This window comes from Podarcis pityusensis, assembly GCF_964106645.2.
Source record: "Podarcis pityusensis genome assembly, chromosome: 2".
Taxonomy (NCBI): domain Eukaryota; kingdom Metazoa; phylum Chordata; class Lepidosauria; order Squamata; family Lacertidae; genus Podarcis; species Podarcis pityusensis.
Window position 1 is genome coordinate 11,554,771 of NC_138029.1, and position 18,552 is coordinate 11,573,322.

The 18,552-nt window shown below is 49.1% G+C and overlaps 1 protein-coding gene and 2 long non-coding RNA genes across 3 annotated transcripts in view; 1 reads left to right on the plus strand and 2 right to left on the minus strand.

The window, feature by feature from the left end:
• The window catches only part of TAMALIN (trafficking regulator and scaffold protein tamalin), a 37,775-nt gene extending 22,804 nt beyond the window's left edge, over positions 1-14,971 (plus strand). Inside the window, exons 3-8 of the mRNA XM_080994910.1 lie at positions 3,774-3,828; positions 6,081-6,183; positions 8,781-8,874; positions 8,997-9,063; positions 10,866-10,932; positions 12,567-14,971. Of these exons, the coding sequence (XP_080851036.1) occupies positions 3,774-3,828; positions 6,081-6,183; positions 8,781-8,874; positions 8,997-9,063; positions 10,866-10,932; positions 12,567-13,030 (850 nt within the window). The 3' untranslated portion in view covers positions 13,031-14,971. The remainder of the gene's footprint in view (positions 1-3,773; positions 3,829-6,080; positions 6,184-8,780; positions 8,875-8,996; positions 9,064-10,865; positions 10,933-12,566) is intronic.
• Positions 1-18,552, minus strand: part of LOC308471181 — a 157,299-nt gene that overhangs the window by 133,140 nt on the left and 5,607 nt on the right. The window lies entirely within an intron of this gene.
• LOC308471241 lies at positions 9,107-12,964 on the minus strand. The gene is made up of 2 exons (XR_013982832.1): positions 12,835-12,964; positions 9,107-10,758 (listed from the first exon to the last, which is right to left on the minus strand). It is a non-coding gene; the product is annotated as an uncharacterized lncRNA (long non-coding RNA).

Below are 18,552 nucleotides of genomic sequence, written 5' to 3' on the forward strand. Positions count from 1 at the left end.
AATAATAATTTATACTCCACCCATTTGGCTGGTCTTCCCCAGCCACTCTGGGCGGCTTCCAACAAAATATTAAAATACAGTAATGCATCAAACATTAAAAGCTTCCCTAAACACGGCTGCCTTCAGATGTCTTCCAAAGGTCTGGTATTTGTTTTTCTCTTTGACATCTGGTGGGAGAGGTGTTCTACAGGGTGGATGCCACTACTGAGAAGGCCCTCTGCCTGGTTCCCTGTAACTTGGCTTCTCGCAGCGAGGGAACCTCCAGAAGGCCCTCGGAGCTGGACCTCAGTGTCCGGGTAAAACGATGGGGGGGAGACGCTCCTTCAGATATACTGGACCGAGGTCGTTTAGGGCTTTAAAGGTCAGCACCAACACTTTGAATTGTGCTCGGAAACATACTGGGAACCAATGTAGGTCCCTCTGGGTTATTTGCATCTCTGGGTTATTTGTGGGGCATAGGAATTCATTCATTTCCCCCCCCAAAAAAAAATATAGTACGGCCCCTCACAAGGTCTGAGGGACAGTGGACCGGCCCCCTGCTGAAAAAGTTTGCTGACCCCTGCAAACTCCCCAACAGCTCAGTTGGTAGAGCAGGAGACTCTTAATCTCAGGGTTGTGGGTTTGAGCCCCGCTTTTGGGTAAAAAGATTGCTGCAGGGGTTGGACTAGATGACCGCCGTGGTCCCTTCCAGCTCTAAAATCCTGTGGTTCTAAGATCCTGAATGCAGTCCAAACTGCTAGTGACTGTGTTACTGTAGTGCAGAGTGGCTGAGCTACAAACAGTAAGTGGCAACGACAAACCTAGACAGCATCTTAAAAAGCAGAGACATCACCTTGCCAACAAAGGCCCGTATAGTAAAAGCTATGGTTTTCCCAGTAGTGATGTATGGAAGTGAGAGCTGGACCAGAAAGAAGGCTGATCGCCGAAGAATTGATGCTTTTGAATTCTGGTGCTGGAGGAGACTCTTGAGAGTCCCATGGACTACAAGAAGATCAAATCTCTCCATTCTGAAGGAAATCAGCCCTGAGTGCTCACTGGAAGGACAGATCCTGAAGCTGAGGCTCCAATACTTTGGCCACCTCATGAGAAGAGAAGACTCCCTGGAAAAGACCCTGATGTTGGGAAAGATGGAGGGCACAAGGAGAAGGGGACGACAGAGGACAAGATGGTTGGACAGTGTTCTCGAAGCTACCAGCAAGAGTTTGACCAAACTGCGGGAGGCAGTGGAAGACAGAAGTGCCTGGCGTGCTCTGGTCCAGGGGGTCACGAAGAGTCGGACACGACTAAACGACTAAACAACAAGAAAAGCCTCGGAAAAAAGGGATCAGCAGCCTCATCTGTCCCAGGGACAGTCTACGGGATATCTAACAATCCGGGATAGCAGCAGGAAACGGTGCTGGAATAAGGGAATTTCCTGTAAAAAAAAGGGAAGGTTGACATCTATGGAAGGGGGACGGATGGGAGCCGTGGCTCCTGAGAGGACGAGCTGCCCAGCTTTGCCAGCGCCCCAGCAAAGCGGCATAGCTCCCCCCCCTTCCCCCAACGACTCAGGGTACTTGGGAGTTGTGGGGGCGCAGAGGCGTAGGAAGGGGGGCAGACCACCCCAAGTGTCATTGCTGAGGGGGTGACATTCGGCGCCCGCCCACAACTCCCAAGCCTACTCCAGCTGTCGTGGGAGGGGGGGTGGAAAAAAAAATTCCGCACCGGGTACCACCTGGGCTTGCTATGCCTCTGCATGGAACAGCAGCTTTCACAGAAAAGGGAGAATGTTGGTTCACAGAAGGTAACTTGCTCAGGCACATCTAGAAGTGTAAAGAAACACCTTCCAGTGTGTTTATTTCTGGGGCTGGTTTGGTGCTGATTTAATTTGTTAATGAGGGGGAAAGAAAATTCGAGAAATCAGGTGTAGGCTGACTGGGTCCAGCTGCCTTGGAATAGGCTGAATCCGTCTCATTAAACCATCTTCTCAGGAGGAAGAAGACTCTTTTATCTGTTGCACACCTGAGCAGGGAAGATGCTTCAGGTCAGGTCAATGAGGCGGCACGTTGTGTGAAACGAGTGCGTGCAACAAATATGCTGCCTTTCTGCGTCTGCACATGGTTCAGGAATCCAAGAGCAGCCCAAAGGCTCCATCTTCCTTCCCTTTAAGCCGCAGCTAAAATTGTTTTCAAGTTGAGGACGTCTGGTAATTGTCAACTCCTTTCACTTCATCCACAGATCATGGAAGTCAAACACCCTTCTTGGCAGCGTTCTCCAGCTGTTTTTGGACTACCGTTCCCATCATCCCTGACCACTGGTCTTGCTAGCTAGGGATGATGGGAGTTGTAGTCCAAAAAACAGCTGAAGACCCAAGATTGGGAAACGCTGTTTCTTGGTATCACTTGCGAAAGCGTCCTAGCCCCTTCATCCGAACATCACAGGGCAGTTTACAACATAAATGTGAATAATTTTCTCAATTTGGCTCACCAGTGGGAAGTCAGCCCAAATGTTATTATTTAATTAGGATTGTATTGTATTTGGCAACTTTTCTGCTGGACCTTGAAAAGGATTGCACAACTTTGACATCTTTTAAAATCTTTATTCATGCAGTTTAATAAATATCGCCAGTGACTCTCGCTCAGAACGTATTCTGTTAATAGATGTTCAGTTGTACCACGGTTCACAAACGGAATCCGTTCCAGAAGTCCATTCGACTTCTGAAAATGTTCAAAACCAAGGTGTGGCTTCCAATTGGTTGCAGGAGCTTCCTGCAGCCGATCAGAACCCACGTGGGACGTTCAGGTTCCAAAGAATGTTCGCAAACCGGAACACTCACTTCCGGGTTTGCGGTGTTTGGGAGCCAAAACGTTCGACTCGCAAGGCGTTTGTCAACCAAGGTACGACTGTATTCTCCTGTTACTCTACTCTTGTGTTGAACCTCTGTAAGCCAAAAATACCCATGATTTGAAACGTCAAGTTACTTTTTGTTTTTTAAATCATAACCAAATAGTAAATATCTCCTTTGCAAATGAGAAACTCCCAGATGGGCACAAAAATTCAGAACGGCTGTGGCTTTGGGAACTAACAATCCTGCTGGAGACTCAGAAGTCTGGCTCCTGCAAAAACTCATACAGCACCATTTTTCAATGAGTTGCATGGAATTAAAATTCAGTAAGCAGTTCCTCAAACTCTGGAGAGCCACACTTTCTCCACCCCTGATTTACCTGTTCATTAGGTATTCCAATTTGCCATTACTGTTTGGTTCACCTGCTCCTTCTGTACTTAGGTTTCTGTTTTGATTCCTGTGTCTACACCCACCCACAGTCAACTTTGCCCACTCTGAGCCCCTGCCTGGATTTGTCAAAGCTGGATTATACAGAAGCCCACTCTCCTCCTGTTTGTTTTGTCAGCTTAAAACTGGGGGGAGGGAGGGAGTGTAAGGCATCAGAAGATGTCCTAGTGGAAGGCAAAAACTTGGACCAGCTGCTTGACCATAGATCAGGATTTCCCAAACTTGGATCTCCAGCTGTTGTTGGACTACAACTCCTATCATCCCTAGCCAGCAGGATCAGAGGTCAAGGATGGAGGGATTTGTAGTCCAAAAGCAGCTGGAGACCCAAGTTTGGTAAACCATGCTGTGTAGAGTATTGGGTTTTTTTGTTTGGGGAGGAAGTGTGCTCAGCACATGCAGGCAGGCAAATGAAGACAAATCGCACACAGCTATGGGAAAGATAGTCTCTTGGCGTCCCCTGGGAAATCTCAGCAACTGACCCCTTTCCTCTTGTTCATTCCAGGAAGGTGATCACACTGGAGAAGGAAGAGGCTCAGGCCTTTGGCTTTGAGATTCAGGTGAGTTCAAAGGGAATCCCTTCCATTCTGGCTCTTAACCCAGTGAGTCCAGAATTCAACAAGAGTTCAGGTGTGTTGTGGGTTGCAACCCATGAGCTTTGAGTACCATTTTTAAAAAAAAGATACTTCTGGATCTGAAGTTTTTTAAGCTGTTGAATCTCAAGTAGCAAAAGGGCAATTTCCATCTTTAAACTCAGTAATTTGGTTTTTTTGGGGGGGGGTCTTTGAATCAGGCTACTCAGGCATTTCATCATGCTCTCAATTTCCAAAATCCATCTCTTCCTACTTGGGAAATAGTAGTACCAATTTTGGGGAGGGGTGGGAGCAGCATTTGAAATTCACCAGGTGCTTGGTCACTTGCGACCAAGTGAAGATGCTTGAGAGCCAGGATGATGCCTGATGAGGATCCTTGAATCTGGACCGTTTACGCACACTAACAACACATCCTGTAGAATTCTGATTTTTTTATTTGCACAATCAGAACGGATTTAAGGAACCAAAAGGGTAACTGAAAAATACAACTTTCAGTTCTTTTAGTTCGATAAAGGTTCTTGAGGGGGTGGGGAAATACAACTTTCTAGCCGTCTGGCACCCAAATGGCAACTAAAGTAAAGGTAAAGGGACCCCTGACCATTAGGTCCAGTCGTGACCGACCCTGGGGTTGCGGCGCTCATCTCCCTTTACTGGCCAAGGGAGCCGGCGTACAGCTTCTGGGTCATGTGGCCAGCATAACTAAGCCGCTTCTGGCGAACCAGAGCAGCGCACAGAAACGCTGGTTACCTTCCCGCTGGAGTGGTACCTATTTATCTACTTGCCCTTTGACGTGCTTTCGAACTGCTAGGTTGGCAGGAGCTGGGACCGAGCAACAGGAGCTCACCCCGTCGCGGGGATTCGAACCACCAACTTTCTGATCGGCAAGTCCTAGGCTCTGTGGTTTAACCCACAGCGCCACCCGCGTCCCTAGAATGGCAACTGGGCATTCCTTTTTTGGTGACTGCAACGTTGGTTCAAGAAAACATTTAGTGCCTAGCTTATATATCTGAGTTTCTAACGCTGGGAAGGGGAGGTTTTGTCTTATTGTTTGCAGTGTGTTCGTATATCCTGGAGCTGCTAGGAGGCAATTGTTCTTTGTTTGTATTTATCAACCTTGCCAGATAGCTCTCAAACTACAGTGGAACTTTGTGTGTGTGTGTAACATCTTTATTGAAATTTCAAAAATACATATGTGCACTAAACATGGTGAGACACAAACCAAAAAGAAAAACATAAAAAGAGAAACAGAACCCGTGCAGTTGGGGAAACAAAGGGGGGAGGGGGGAACCAAAAACTGTATATTTTGCAAGGTTGTTGTACTTCACCAGTTCTTAACCTATTACAGTATATTTGTAAAAGTGGATTCTAAATATCATTGAATTTGTCCATGGCAAGTCTGTGTTTATATGCAAGTTGTTCATATGTTGCGAATTTGTCTTAAGTCTTCAATCCAATCATAGAAGGGAGCCACATTTTTATTTTCCGAATTCATCAGGATGGGTGTTTTTGCTCTGGTAAGGGCACGGAGAGTCCATTCGTATTGTCCTTTTGTAAGGTTCCATGTGCTGGGTATATAATTCAAGAGGATATTTTGTTCTGTAAATGTAAGGTTGTTCCGTACAGTTCTGTTGATGGTTTCAGTTACCCTCTGCCAAAAATGTTTCAATATACAACAATGAAAAAACATACCGTATTTTTCTCTCTATAGGACGCACCCGACCATAGGAGGCACCTTGTTTTAGAGGGGGAGAGCAAGGAAAAAAATTTCTCCCCCTCTCTGCTCAGCGCCCCTTCAGCGAAGTGGCAGGAGAAACGGAGCCCCTTCCATTTCTCCTCCTGCTTGGCTGAAGGGGCGTTGCGCAGCTCTCCCTCTCTGCTGAAGCCAGGAGAGTCTTGCTCTCCCGGCTTCAGCAAAAGGAACCTGAAGCCCCCGGAGCGAGGAGGGAGCGCTCCCTCTGCGCTTCGGAGGCTTCGCGTTGCTATTGCTGAAGCCAAGGAGCCTGCATTCGCTCCATAAGACGCACACACATTTCCCCTTAATTTTTAGAGGGGGAAAAGTGCGTCCTATAGAGTGAAAAATACGGTACGTTTTAGAGAAGCATTATCCCTATTGCATCTCTAACAGTTAAGCTATGGTGGAACTTGCACATTATTTGGGTGACTGCGGTCTGACCTCATTTTAAAAACCAACCAACTCTTGTTTCCTCTGCTCCTTTCAGACCTACGGGCTCCACCACCAGAACACAAAACGGGTGGAGATGTTCACCTTTGTATGCCGTGTGCATGATGATAGCCCGGCCCAGGTAGCTGGCCTGAAACCAGGTAAGAGATGTCACGCTTTAGCATCTTGAACCTAATGGACTACTTGTGAGTTTTCACCCTTGTAAAAACTCACTTGCTTGCTTTCAAACGGGGTGGGCTGGAGAAACTAAGCAAATACTGATCAAAACCCTTATCCGTGTGGTGTTTGATCAAAAGTCAATGTGTCTAGGTCAGGGGTAGGCAACCTAAGGCCCGGGGCCGGATGCAGCCCAATCGCCTTCTCACTTCGGCCCGTGGACGGTCTGGGAATCAGCGTGTTTTTACATGAGTCAGGGAAGTTTTTAATATTTAATGCTGCGCTGTTTTTAACACTTGATTGGGAGCCGCCCAGAGTGGCTGGGGAAACTCAGCCAGATGGGCGGGGTATAAATAATAAATTATTATTATTAGTAGTAGTAGTAGTAGTAGTAGTAGTAGAATGAGTCCTTTTGCTTAAAATGCATCTCTGGGTTATTTGTGGGGCATAGGAATTTGTTCATATTTTTTTTCCAAAATATAGTCCGGCCCCCCACATGGTCTGAGGGACGGTGGACCGGCCCCCTGCTGAAAAAGGTTGCTGACCCCTGCTCTAGGTTGGTTCTTGAGAAATAAGTAGAAGGCAAGAAACCTGGCGTCCACTAGAAATCTCAATGCATATTCCATAGCTCCTTTATGTGGGGTGGGGCATGTTTTTCCCCCTCCCCCAAATTTCAGAAGTTTTGGCAGTTCTAGATACACTGCAGAAGTCCTAATGCAGGGTTCCCCAAACTTGGGTCTCCAGCTGTTTTTGGACCACAGTTCTCATCATCCCTGAGCACTGTTCCTGCTAGCTAGGGATGATGGGAGTTGTAGTCCAAAAACAGCTGGGAGACCCAAGTTTGGGGAACGCTGGCTGGTGGGTCAAAGGCTGTGCCTGGTTTCAGGTTCTGGAGGGCCCTTGTGATTTGCCTTTTCTCCCCACGTTCTGCATTTCTGTCGAAGGCGCGGCGATTCGCTTCTTGCAGGGGCAGGTTCAAAGCCGTCGGCAGCTCCATAAGACAGGGCAACGCATGTGACTTTCCCCTCTACAATGAGCCCAGCTGCTCTTCTCCCCGGAGAGCTGATGTTGTGTTTGCAGGGTCACGTTGGCAGCAGGTGGAGTGGCAAGCTCAGGTGCTTCGCAGGGCTGAGCTGTGCCAGCATTGCTCCCTCTCCTTCCTTCCCGTTACTCCAAGGGTGTCTTTTACCCTTCTCTCTGCACAGCAGATGATTTTCAAAGGGCACATACATAGATCCAGGGTTCTGTGTGTGTACGACCTTCCACAAAAGTGCTGCTGAATGCGATAGGTTAAAGGTAAAGGGACCCCTGGCCATTAGGTCCAGTCGTGGCCGACTCTGGGGTTGCGGCACTCATCTCGCCGAAGGAGCCGGCATACAGCTTCCGGGTCATGTGGCCAGCATGACTAAGCTGCTTCTGGCAAACCACAGCAGCGCACAGAAACGCCATTTACATTCCCGCTGGAGTGGTACCTATTTATCTACTTGCACTTTGACGTGCTTTCAAACTGCTAGGTTGGCAGGAGCAGGGACCAAGCAACGGGAGCAGCTACCAAATCAAGAATCTGTCCTCCAATTTTTATTATTATTTTATTTTAAGAAGGTGGCATTTCTGTAGCCCTGAAGATGGCAGCATGATGTGTGAAAGTACCGTATTTTTCTGTGTTAAAGAGGTTTTTTAAAATTAAACTATCATATTAAAATGTGGGGCTCGTCTTATACACGGATAGTGCGTCTGAGGGACGTGTTATATGTTCCTTCCGGGACCCGGAGACCCTCCGCGGCAATTGGGTGTGTTATTGGTGGCTGTGGCAAGGGCTGGGCTTGATTGGCTGTTGGTGCGGCAACTGGGCAGGCGAGGTGACAGTGGATAGGTGGCATTTGCGATGACGCGTGCGAGTGGCAGTGTAGGTCACGCAGGCGAGCAAGCGATTTTCCGCAATCCCCCCCTAAAAAAAATATCTCAGCAACTCTGGGCATTTCCCATTTTCTAAATTTTTACTGTGTCTTATACACAGAAAAATACGGTATGTGGGCAGTGCCTGGTGAAATCTGAAATTGCAGCATCTCCCCCATTGTCTTGGCTTAGGCGTCTCTGCTCTTTAACAAGGCTCCTTGGCCCATGACTTAGTAGAGCAGAACAAATTAAGCAAGAGAAGCAATGGTGCCCATTTGCATAACTTCTACAGGTCATAAGCTTCTGTTTACATCACCGAGTTTCCTGCCTTGATGCACAAGCACAGCAGTAACCAACGGGGTGATCGCTAGATGCTATTGGACTACAGCTCCCATCATCTTTGATTGTTGGCCATGCAGGCTACAGCTGATGGGATTTATAATCACAGAGTTCCAATGGACTCCCGTGGGTCGTCCATCCCCTTCAATGCAGGGGTCCCCCATCGTGGTCCCCCATCCAGTTTGTAACTAGACCAGACCCTGCTTAGCTTTGCAAAAAGCGCTAGCAGTTAGCACGTACAGCCCAGCCCAGATCTTCTAATGCCAAAGGGAGCCAGGGGTTTCTTGTCCTTCCTTTTGCAGGCTTAGAAAATGACAGCGGCCTCTCTGGCTTTTTGTTAACGCAGGGGATACGATCACAGGCGTGAACGGGCTCAATGTGGAGGGGATCCGACACCGTGAAATTGTGGAGATCATCAAAGCGTCTGGGAACGTGCTCAGGTGAGTGTGTGGGAGATTATTTGGGGGGAAGGGCCAGCCGACCCAGAAGGCATTGCTTGTCCACAGGGGTGGCAAAACTGTCCCTAACCAGCCGCCACTAATCAGATTCTTGTCCTGTCCAGGTTAGAGACCTTGTACGGCACTTCCATCCGCAGGGCAGAGCTGGAAGCCCGTTTGCAGTACCTCAAGGTGAGTGATGTTTCCGTGAAGAACACGCAGCAAAACGAACAAAGCAGCACGACGAGCTTGTTTTTATTGAAAGAAGTTCATCAATGCAAACACCTGGCTTGTACAACACAATACAAAACAAAATAGTGAAAATACAGGGAGTGCATGCAGCTGAATGGTTTGACTAGGATAAAGTTTGCAAGTTTTTAGAAAAACGTAGTACAGTGGTAACTTGGTTTACAAACGCTTCAGGTTACAGACTCCGCTAACCCGGAAGTAGTACCTCGGGTTAAGAACTTTACCTCAGGATGAGAACAGAAATTGCGCGGCGGCAGCGGGAGGCCTCATTAGCTAAAGTGGTACCTCAGGTTAAGAACGGACCTCTGGAACGAATTAAGTTCGTAACCAGAGGTACCACTGTACTCATCTTAGTCTCTTTTAAGGCCTACAGGAAACAAAACTGTTCCCTTGTTGGCTTACATTCTGGTTTCCTAGTAAGGGGCTGGCTGCTGTCACCTGGCAAGGTGGGCTACATCTTTCCTGCTGTCGTTCACCCCAGGAGGAAAGACAAAGCCCACCCTCTGGGTGTAGGCAACCGAGGGTGGGCTGCGTCTTTCCTCCAGGATGAACGACCACCCCACGAGGAAAGTGGCAGCGTGCCCGCTCGGGCAAGGGCAGTCAAACGCATAGAGTGTGACCCAGGCTCTGTGTATTTGGCTACTGCTGTCCCCAGCAGAATAAGTCTAAGAGAACCCCCCATCTTGCGCAAGCCGGAGGTGAGGTGGGGTCTCCGTTAGACTTCTTCAGCTGGGAAGCACAAAGCCAGCAGCCGCGACTCACCTCACAGCCAAGCAGGAGCTGTTTAACGGAGCCCCCATCCCACCGCTGGCAGGACAGAGGCTCTGTAAAACAGCTCGGCTGAGGCAAGGGCAGCCAAGCAGTTGAGGGAGGAACAAGTTGTATTGTGTCTTGTTTCTCCCTCTGCACTGGTATGAGGGGCAGACTGCGATGGCGGTTTCACTCAGTATAGCGCTGGCAAAACCACTGCAGCTCCTGTTTCCCTCTAGCTCAGGGGTCAGCAAACTTTTTCAGCAGGGGGCCGGTCCCTCAGACCTTGTGGGAGGCCAGACTATTTTTTTTGGGGGGGGGGGAATGAACGAATTTCTATGCCCCACAAATAACCCAGAGATGCATTTTAAATAAAAGGACACATTCTACTCATGTAAAAACACGCTGATTCCCGGACCGTCCGCGGGCTGGATTTAGAAGGCGATTGGGCCAGATCCGGCCCCCGGGCCTTAGTTTGCTTACCCATGCGAGTCTAGCTTATTTCTCCATCAGCATGCTGGAGGGAATTGGCAACACTGGTGGTTTTACTAGCGATATACTGCCTAGAGAAACCACCATCGCGGTCTGCCCCTCATTACCAGTCCCGGGCGATATATCACCCAGACCTAACATAGCAGGCAGCTGTAGTTTGGTACTGAGAGGCACCCTCATGGCTTTTCCTTTTAACTGCAGCCAGCTGGACCTCTTACATACAATTCAGGGCCAGCATGGTACCCGGCTGTGAATTAGTATTTCCCAGAATCTTTTCTTGTGTCTTTCTTCTCAAAAAAGGGTTGCTGGGCCTTTGTGGCTGGCTGGATAGATGGATCCAGCCATGCCTTCCTCATCCTCAAAGTGGGGGGTGAAGCTCTGTAGCCGATGTATAACCTGCAAATTAAATGAGCAAGAATCAGACCCGAAGAACCACTTTTAGACAAGATTAATCAAGCAGATTTTGAAACACAAATGAATACTGGCCTCTCTCTCCATTGCAGCAAACGCTCTATGAAAAATGGGGGGAGTATCGGTCACTGATGGTGCAGGAGCAGCGCTTAGTCCGTGGTGAGTGACAAAGATACATTTGCATAAGCACCACCTGGGCCAGTCTCCTCTGTTCTGGTACCCTCCAGATATTGTGCTACAACCCAACACCCTGAACCGTTGGTGATGCTGGCTGCGGCTGAGGGGAGTCCCAACAGCACCGGAAAGGTGCCAGGTCAAGGCTGATCTAAACCAGAGTTTCCCAATCTTGGGTCTCTAGCTGTTTTTGGACTACAGATCCCATCATCCCTAGCTACCAGGGCCAGTGGTCAGGGATGATGGGAACAGTAGTCCAAAAGCAGATGGAGACCCAAGATTGGGAAACCCTGAGCTAAACCATTTCACATCTGCAAGGAGGAGAAATGGCTGTTTTGAGTGCACACAAAAAGTGCGCACCGACCCCTATCGCCCTCCAGGCTCCAGCAAAAGCAACGTGAAGCCTCTGGAGTGCGGAGGGAGCACTCCCTTTGGGCTTCGCGTTGCTATCACTGAAGCCAAGGAGCCTGCATTCGCTCCATAGGACGCACACACATTTCCCCTTAATTTTTGGAGGGGAAAAAGTGTGTCCTATAGAGCGAAAAATACGGTACTTTCTCCCATGCTCTCGTTAGTGGCTTTTGAATGGACTGGGCTTTGAAAAATTTCTTTGACTGTGATGCACATCTGTCATGGATGCTTCAGCTGAGACTCCTGCATTGCCATAGTCCCTTCCAACTCTGTGATCTGCCCTAACTGTGTCTGGAGGCGGTTGGAGGATGGATGGTGGCTAACAGATTGAGCTTGAATCTTGACAAGGCAGAAGTACTCTTTTGTGGGGGACAGGAAGTGGGCAGGTGTGGAGAACTCTCTGGTCCTGAATGGGGTAACTGTGCCCCTGAAGGACCAGGTGCGCAGCCTGGGAGTCATTTTGGACTCACAGCTGTCCGTGGAGGCACAGGTTAATTCTGTGTCCAGGGCAGCTGTTTACCAGCTCCATCTGGTACGCAGGATGAGACCCTCCCTGCCCGCAGACTCTCTCGCCAGAGTGGTGCATGCTCTTGCTTGGACTACTGCAACACGCTCTACGTGGGGCTACCTTTAAAGGCGACCCAGAAACTACAACTAATCCAGAATGCGGCAGCTAGACTGGTGACTGGGAGCGGCCGCCGAGACCACATAACACCGGTCCTGAAAGACCTACATTGGCTCCCAGTCCATTTCCAAGCACAATTCAAAGTGTTGGTGCTGACCTTTAAAGCCCTAAACGGCCTCAGCCCAGTATACTTGAAGGAGCGTCTCCAACCCCATCGTTCTGCCCGGACACTGAGGTCCAGCGCCGAGGACCTTCTGGTGGTTCCCTCGCTGCGAGAAGCCAAGTTATAGGGAACCAGGCAGAGGGCCTTCTCGGTAGTGGCGCCCACCCTGTGGAATGCCCTCCCATCAGATGTCAAGGAAATAAACAACTATCTGACTTTTAGAAGACATCTGAAGGCAGCCCTGTTTAGGGAAGCTTTTAATGTTTGAAGGATTATTGTATTTTAATATTCTGTTGGAAGCCGCCCAGAGTGGCTGGGGAAACTCAGCCAGATGGACGGGGTATAAATAATAAATTATTATTATTATTATTATTATTATTATTATTATTATTATTAACTGGAACCCTTCTTCCCTGCTAGGGATCGTGGTTAAAGACCCCAGCATCTATGACACCCTGGAATCTGTGCGTTCCTGCCTGTACGGAACTAGGCTGGCTGGAGGCCCTGCTGCCCCTTTTGGGGTGCTGTTGCCAGGATCGGGGAGCACCTACAGCAGCGTGGGCTGCGTCAGCACCGCCACGGAGGAGAGCGAGGATTCAGTCTACCAGACCTGCTTCTTTGACTCTGCCGACTCCCTGGACATTGTCCCCGCAGCTGCCCAGCCCTCGCGCCCGCGCCCAACGCTCACCCGCAGCGCCAGCGTCAAATGCACAAGCAGCAGCAGCAATGGAGTCGCACGGTTCTGGGACAGATCATGCGACCAAAAGAACTCCGCAGCCGCCCCAAGGCCCCGGAAGAGCAAACCGGGGAGCTTCCGCAAGAGACTGCTCAAATTTATCCCCGGGCTGAACCGTTCCCTGGAAGAAGAAGAGAGCCAGTTGTAAAAGGCGATAGCGTCGCGCAAGGGCATTTTTTTTTGGTGGGGTGGGGTGGGGTGGCCGGCAGTCTCAGCTTTTATAAAGTTGGCTAATTTATTTATTTATTTATTCGACCAGCAAAGTGGATTCAAGCACCCCACCAGGTTGGTTCTCGGTGGATTCGAGGCTTCCAATAAGATCCCAAGCACCAGCAATTGTTAGGCTGTGCTTCTTGGGATCCAGGTCGTCGGACAGATCTGGTCACGAACCTCGAGGAGAGAAGCAATGGGGGTGGGGGGGATTAGCTCGGAAGGAAACGCGCCAAATTGTAAAGCCAAAGACGCATGAGTGATCTGGTATTCTTTGTTCCGTGGAAGGATTGTGGGGTTTTTTTTTTAAGAGTTAGATTCTTCCACGGAGCAGGGTCAACCGAATCTGTGAATGCTACTCAGTTTGTTCCTTGCTCTATTGAAAGGGTTAGGTCAGGTTTCCCGAACTTGGGTCTCTAGCTCTTTGGGGAACTACAAATCCCATCGTCCTGCTAGCTACGGATAATGGGAACTGTAGTCCAAGAACAGCAGGAGGCACAAATTTGAGAAAACCTGTGATTCCAGGAAGGGGGGGGTGGAACTGGGAAATGGAGTGCTCCCTCCAGCTCCCAACCAACCAAGGATTAAAGGTGTGGGGGAGACAACACAACAACTTATTGAGAGTTCAGGGTGGCCTGCAGACTGTGGGCTTTGATTTAGGACCGGGAAGATGTATTAGCGGAAACGGCATGTTGACCCTAGGGCATGAAGTAGCATTTGAGGTAAATATAAAAGGTAGAGTTAGAGGAGAGCCCAGACCTGGGGTAATAATGGATTTTGGTGGGGAGGGGCTTTAAAAAAACTGCAGTATGTGGTGTTTGGTGGCAGACCTTGAACCAAGGGAAGAGCTTAGGCCCAGGGTCCTTCAGCATTAAGTCTCCACATCCCTGTGAATATCTGTCAGTGTTGGAGAAATACCAAATTAAATTAGGTAGGCCCTAGTAGGCCCCCAACTATCTGTGGCAGCAAATATCTTGTCACGTACTGCAATGGCTTTTCTAATATCGAAAATCTGGCAGCAACGTATGGGAATCCCTTTTCCCACCCCACCCTGGAGTTCTGTGCAATTGTGGTTTTTCTTTTGAGCTGCTGATCTCTCTCTTTAATCTCAGAGGAGGCCTCTTCCACCAGCCACATCCCGCCCGTCTCGTCACCTCAGGAGGCCGGATTCCTCCTCCAGTACTTTAAAAAAGAAGAAGCTGATGCTTTTATACTTTTTGTCTTGATATTTTATACAGTGGCTTTTTAAAGGAGGCGAAGGGCTACTACGGCAAAGGGCTACGACGTTTGTTGTTTTGTGTTCTCCCTGTCAGCCACGTTAAAGGCTTTCTCTAGCTACCAGGAAATAAGAGCAAAACGTCTGCTGAGGAACCCCAGTTTGGGGGTTTGTTTCGGTTTTAGGCTCCATCTCCTCAGAGCCTTTAAGAGGATCCCTGTCGCTTGCCCTTCTGAACTACTGGGTCCCTGAGAAATGGAAGCCAGGCGGAGTGAATGTCTTAACAGGGTGGCATTATTCCTGTAAGAGCTTTACTTCTCGTTCAAAGCAATGTTCTGGTTATAAAAGCAATCAAAAAGGGAACTTTCTTCTTCTTTTTTTGCAACTCTAGCTCAACCTTATCTGAGGAAGTAGCTGCAGGAAGGGGGAGGCGGGTGACACGGCGTAAAAGAACAGGCAAAGTTGCATATTTGTATCTCAAAAAGAGATGCCAAACCTTTAAGCTAGGACAGGCGATTGCTGTTACTGAGTACACCCAATATATGCAAAAAAAGTGACCCAAGTAAAGGGGAGTGAGCTCTTTTTGGACAAACATGCCCCCATGGTTTCAGGTGTTAACTTGTTCTCTTTTGATAAAACATAGTAAAGACTTTTTGCAATCAAGTCGTGGTGGCGAGTCTCATTTTGCACCGGCTACAAGTTCTCCGTCGTCTGTCTGAACTAGCTTCCCTGAGAAACTTACCGTATTTTTCGCTCCATAAGACGCACTTTTTTCCTCCAAAAAAGTAAGGGGAAATGTGAGTGCGCCTTATGGAGCGAATGGCACTGCGCAGAGAGGTAGAGCTGCGCAGCCCCCCTTCAGCGAAGCGGGAGGAAAAGAAGAAGAAGAGTTTGGATTTGATATCCCGCTTTATCACTACGCTAAGGAGTCTCAAAGCGGCTACCATTCTCCTTTCCCTTCCTCCCCCACAACAAACACTCTGTGAGGTGAGTGGGGCTGAGAGACGTCAGAGAAGTGTGACTGGCCCAAGGTCACCCAGCAGCTGCATGTGGAGGAGCGAAGACGCGAACCCGGTTCACCAGATTACGAGACTCTTAACCACTACACCACACTGGCTCTCAGGAATGGAGGAGGAACGGAGCCCCTTCTGTTCCTCCTCCCGCTTCACTGAAGGGGCGCTGCGCAGCTCTCCCTCTCTGCACAGCGCCGCTCCTGCGAAGGAGAGGCGCTGCGCAGAGAGGGAGAACTGTGCAGCGCCCCTTCAGCGATGCACCCAGGTGAGGCTGCGCGCGGTTATCCCAGAAGCCAGGACAGCCACACAGTATCCCAGAAGCCAGATCTGGCTTCTGGGATTCAGAATAATTTTTTCTTGTTTTCCTCCTCCCAAATCTAGGTGCGCCTTATGGTCTGGTGCGCCTTGTGGTCTGGTGCATCTTATGGAGCGAAAAATACGGTATGTTTTCCAGACAGATCTTCAGACTTCATGGATAGCCAAAGCAGCAAACAGTCGCTGCTCCCCAAACCTGAGCAGTACTTGTCAAACTTTTGACAACAGCCAAGCGCAGTTGGGCGTCAAGGCGTGGGAGAAGCAGATGGATCTTTTCTCCTGCTGTCCGAGCTTTTGAGCCATCCCAGCTGGGTGCTGGAGGCCCACCCAAGCCAGTAATTCAGCATTTCCTCAGTACTGCTGAGTCCAAGCTTTTGCTTCCCTGCGGGTTTGGTTTGTTCCGTGTTCTGAGGCAGGGTGTGCCCCAGCTGCCTTGTTCCGTTCCTGTCCCTTGCGGTCACCCTTAATTGCATAGGGAACCGTCCTGCCTGGCCCAAAATAAACCCAGATCAGAGGCAACTCTTGTTTAACTTTGGAAAGAGCAGGTGCTATGTGGCCTCTCTATGGAAGCATTAATCACCCTTCCCCTTCAGCTAGCTTCTTCTACAGAGTTACAAGGCTGCAGCCGGTTTCTCGACCGGCTTTTAATAATAATAATAATAATTTTTATTTATACCCCCGCCCTCCCCAGCCAAGGCCGGGCTCAGGGCAGCTAACAAGCAATAATAAAAACAAGTTGAATGAATACAACTTAAAAACAAGATTAAAATACAACATTAAAATATTGAAACAGTAAAATATTAAAATGTTAAAATGCAGCCTCATCACAGGAAGAGAAAGGAAAAAGAGGGGGAGGGAATCAAACTGGCTCCAAGCCAAAGGCCAGGCGGAACAACTCTGTCTTACAGGCCCTGCGGAAAGAAATCAGATCCTACAGGGCCCTGGTCTCATGAGACAGAGCGTTCAGTGTTGAAAAGGCCCTGGCTCTGGTTGAAGCTAATCTTAACTTCCTTAGGGCCCGGGACCACTAGGGTGTTGCTCGGTGGTGCATACCGGGAGAGGCGGTCCCGTAGGTACGAGGGTCCTAGGCCGTGAAGGGCTTTAAAGGTCAAAAGCAGCACCTTAAATCTGACCCTGTACTCCACCAGGAGCCAGTGCAGCTGGTAAAGCACTGGGTGAATATGCTCCCATGGCGGAGACCCCATGAGGAGCCTCGCTGCAGCATTCTGCACCCGCTGGAGTTTCTGGGACAGCTTCAAGGGCAGCCCCGCGTAGAGCGAATTACAGTAGTCAAGCCTGGAGGTGACCTTTTGAAATGCTCGGCAGGTCGAGCAACACACACATAGGAAGGTAATGGTCTCCAAAGTCCTAAGCAGTTTTAGAGCTTTAGACAATTACTCTGAAGTGTGCTCAACTTGAAAAAGATTGCCTTATCCCTGGAAGCTGTGGGGAAGACAGAAAAATGGGGCTTTCTATGTGAGTGTCTGGAGGCAGTTGGAGGATGGATGCAGGTTAATGGATTTGGGTTAAATCCTGACAAGACAGAAGTACTATTGGGGGGGCACTCCATGGTCCTGAATGGGGTAACTGTGCCCCTGTGTCATTTTGGACTCACAGTTGTCCATGGAGGCGCAGGTCAATTCTGTGTCCAGGACAGCAGTCTACCAGCTCCATCTGGTATGCAGGCTGAGACCCTACCTGCCCGCAGACTGTCTCGCCAGAGTGGTGCATGCTCTAGTTATCTCCCGCTTGGACTACTGCAACGCGCTCTATGGGGGGCTACCTTTGAAGGTGACTCGGAAACTGCAATTAAACCAGAATGCGGCAGCTAGACTGGTGACTCGGAGTGGCCGCTGAGACTATATAACACCAGTCCTGAATGACCTACATTGGCTCCCAGTACGTTTCTGAGCAAAATTTAAAGTGTTGGTACTGACCTTTAAATCCCTAAACGGCCTTGGCCCAGTATACCTGAAGAAGCGTCTCCACCCCCATCGTTCAGCCTGGACACTGAGGTCCAGCTCCGAGGGCTTTCTGGTGGTTCCCTCACTGTGAGAACTGAGGTTACAGGGAACCAGGCGGAGGGCCTTCTCAGTGGTGGCGCCCGCCCTGTGGAACGCCCTCCCGTCAGATGTCAAGGAAATAAACAACTATCTGACTTTTAGAAGACATGTGAAGGCAGCCCTGTATTGGGAAGTTTGTTTAATGTTTTATTATGTATTTATATACAGTGGTGCCCCGCAAGACGAATGCCTCGCAAGACGGAAAACCCGCTAGACGAAAGGGTTTTCCGTTTTTGAGTTGCTTCGCAGGACGAATTTCCCTATGGGCTTGCTTCGAAAGACGAAAATGTCTTGCAAGTCTTGAGATTTTTTTTTCGCTTTTTGCCCCCTTTATCTAACCTGCTAAGCCTTTAATAGCCTTTAATAGCCTTTTAGCAGCTAATCCGCTAAGCCTTTAAGCCTTTAATAGCCGCTAAACCGCTAATAGCGCTAATCCGTTAAGCCGCTAATAGGGTTGCTTCGCAAGACGAAAAAACCGCTAGACGAAGACTCTCACGGAACGGATTAATTTCGTCTTGCGAGGCACCACTGTATCTTGGGAGCTGCCCAGAGGGGCTGGGGCAAGTCAATCAGATGGGCAGGGTACCATTATTATTATTATTATTATTATTATTATTATTATTATTTTATTTATTTATTTTTATTTGCAGGCTCTTTCACAATTTTGGAACTATCAATTAAAAGGCCAAGCTCCAAGCCCAGGACGAGAGGACTTGTGTCCAGATGCTGTTGGATTACAACTCCCAGCAGCCTAGTCAGTGTCAGGGATGATGGGAATTGCAGTTTAGCAACATCAGGAGAACCAATAGCTTTCCACCTCTGGTGCAAGCCTGGGTAGATCAGTATGAGCCTT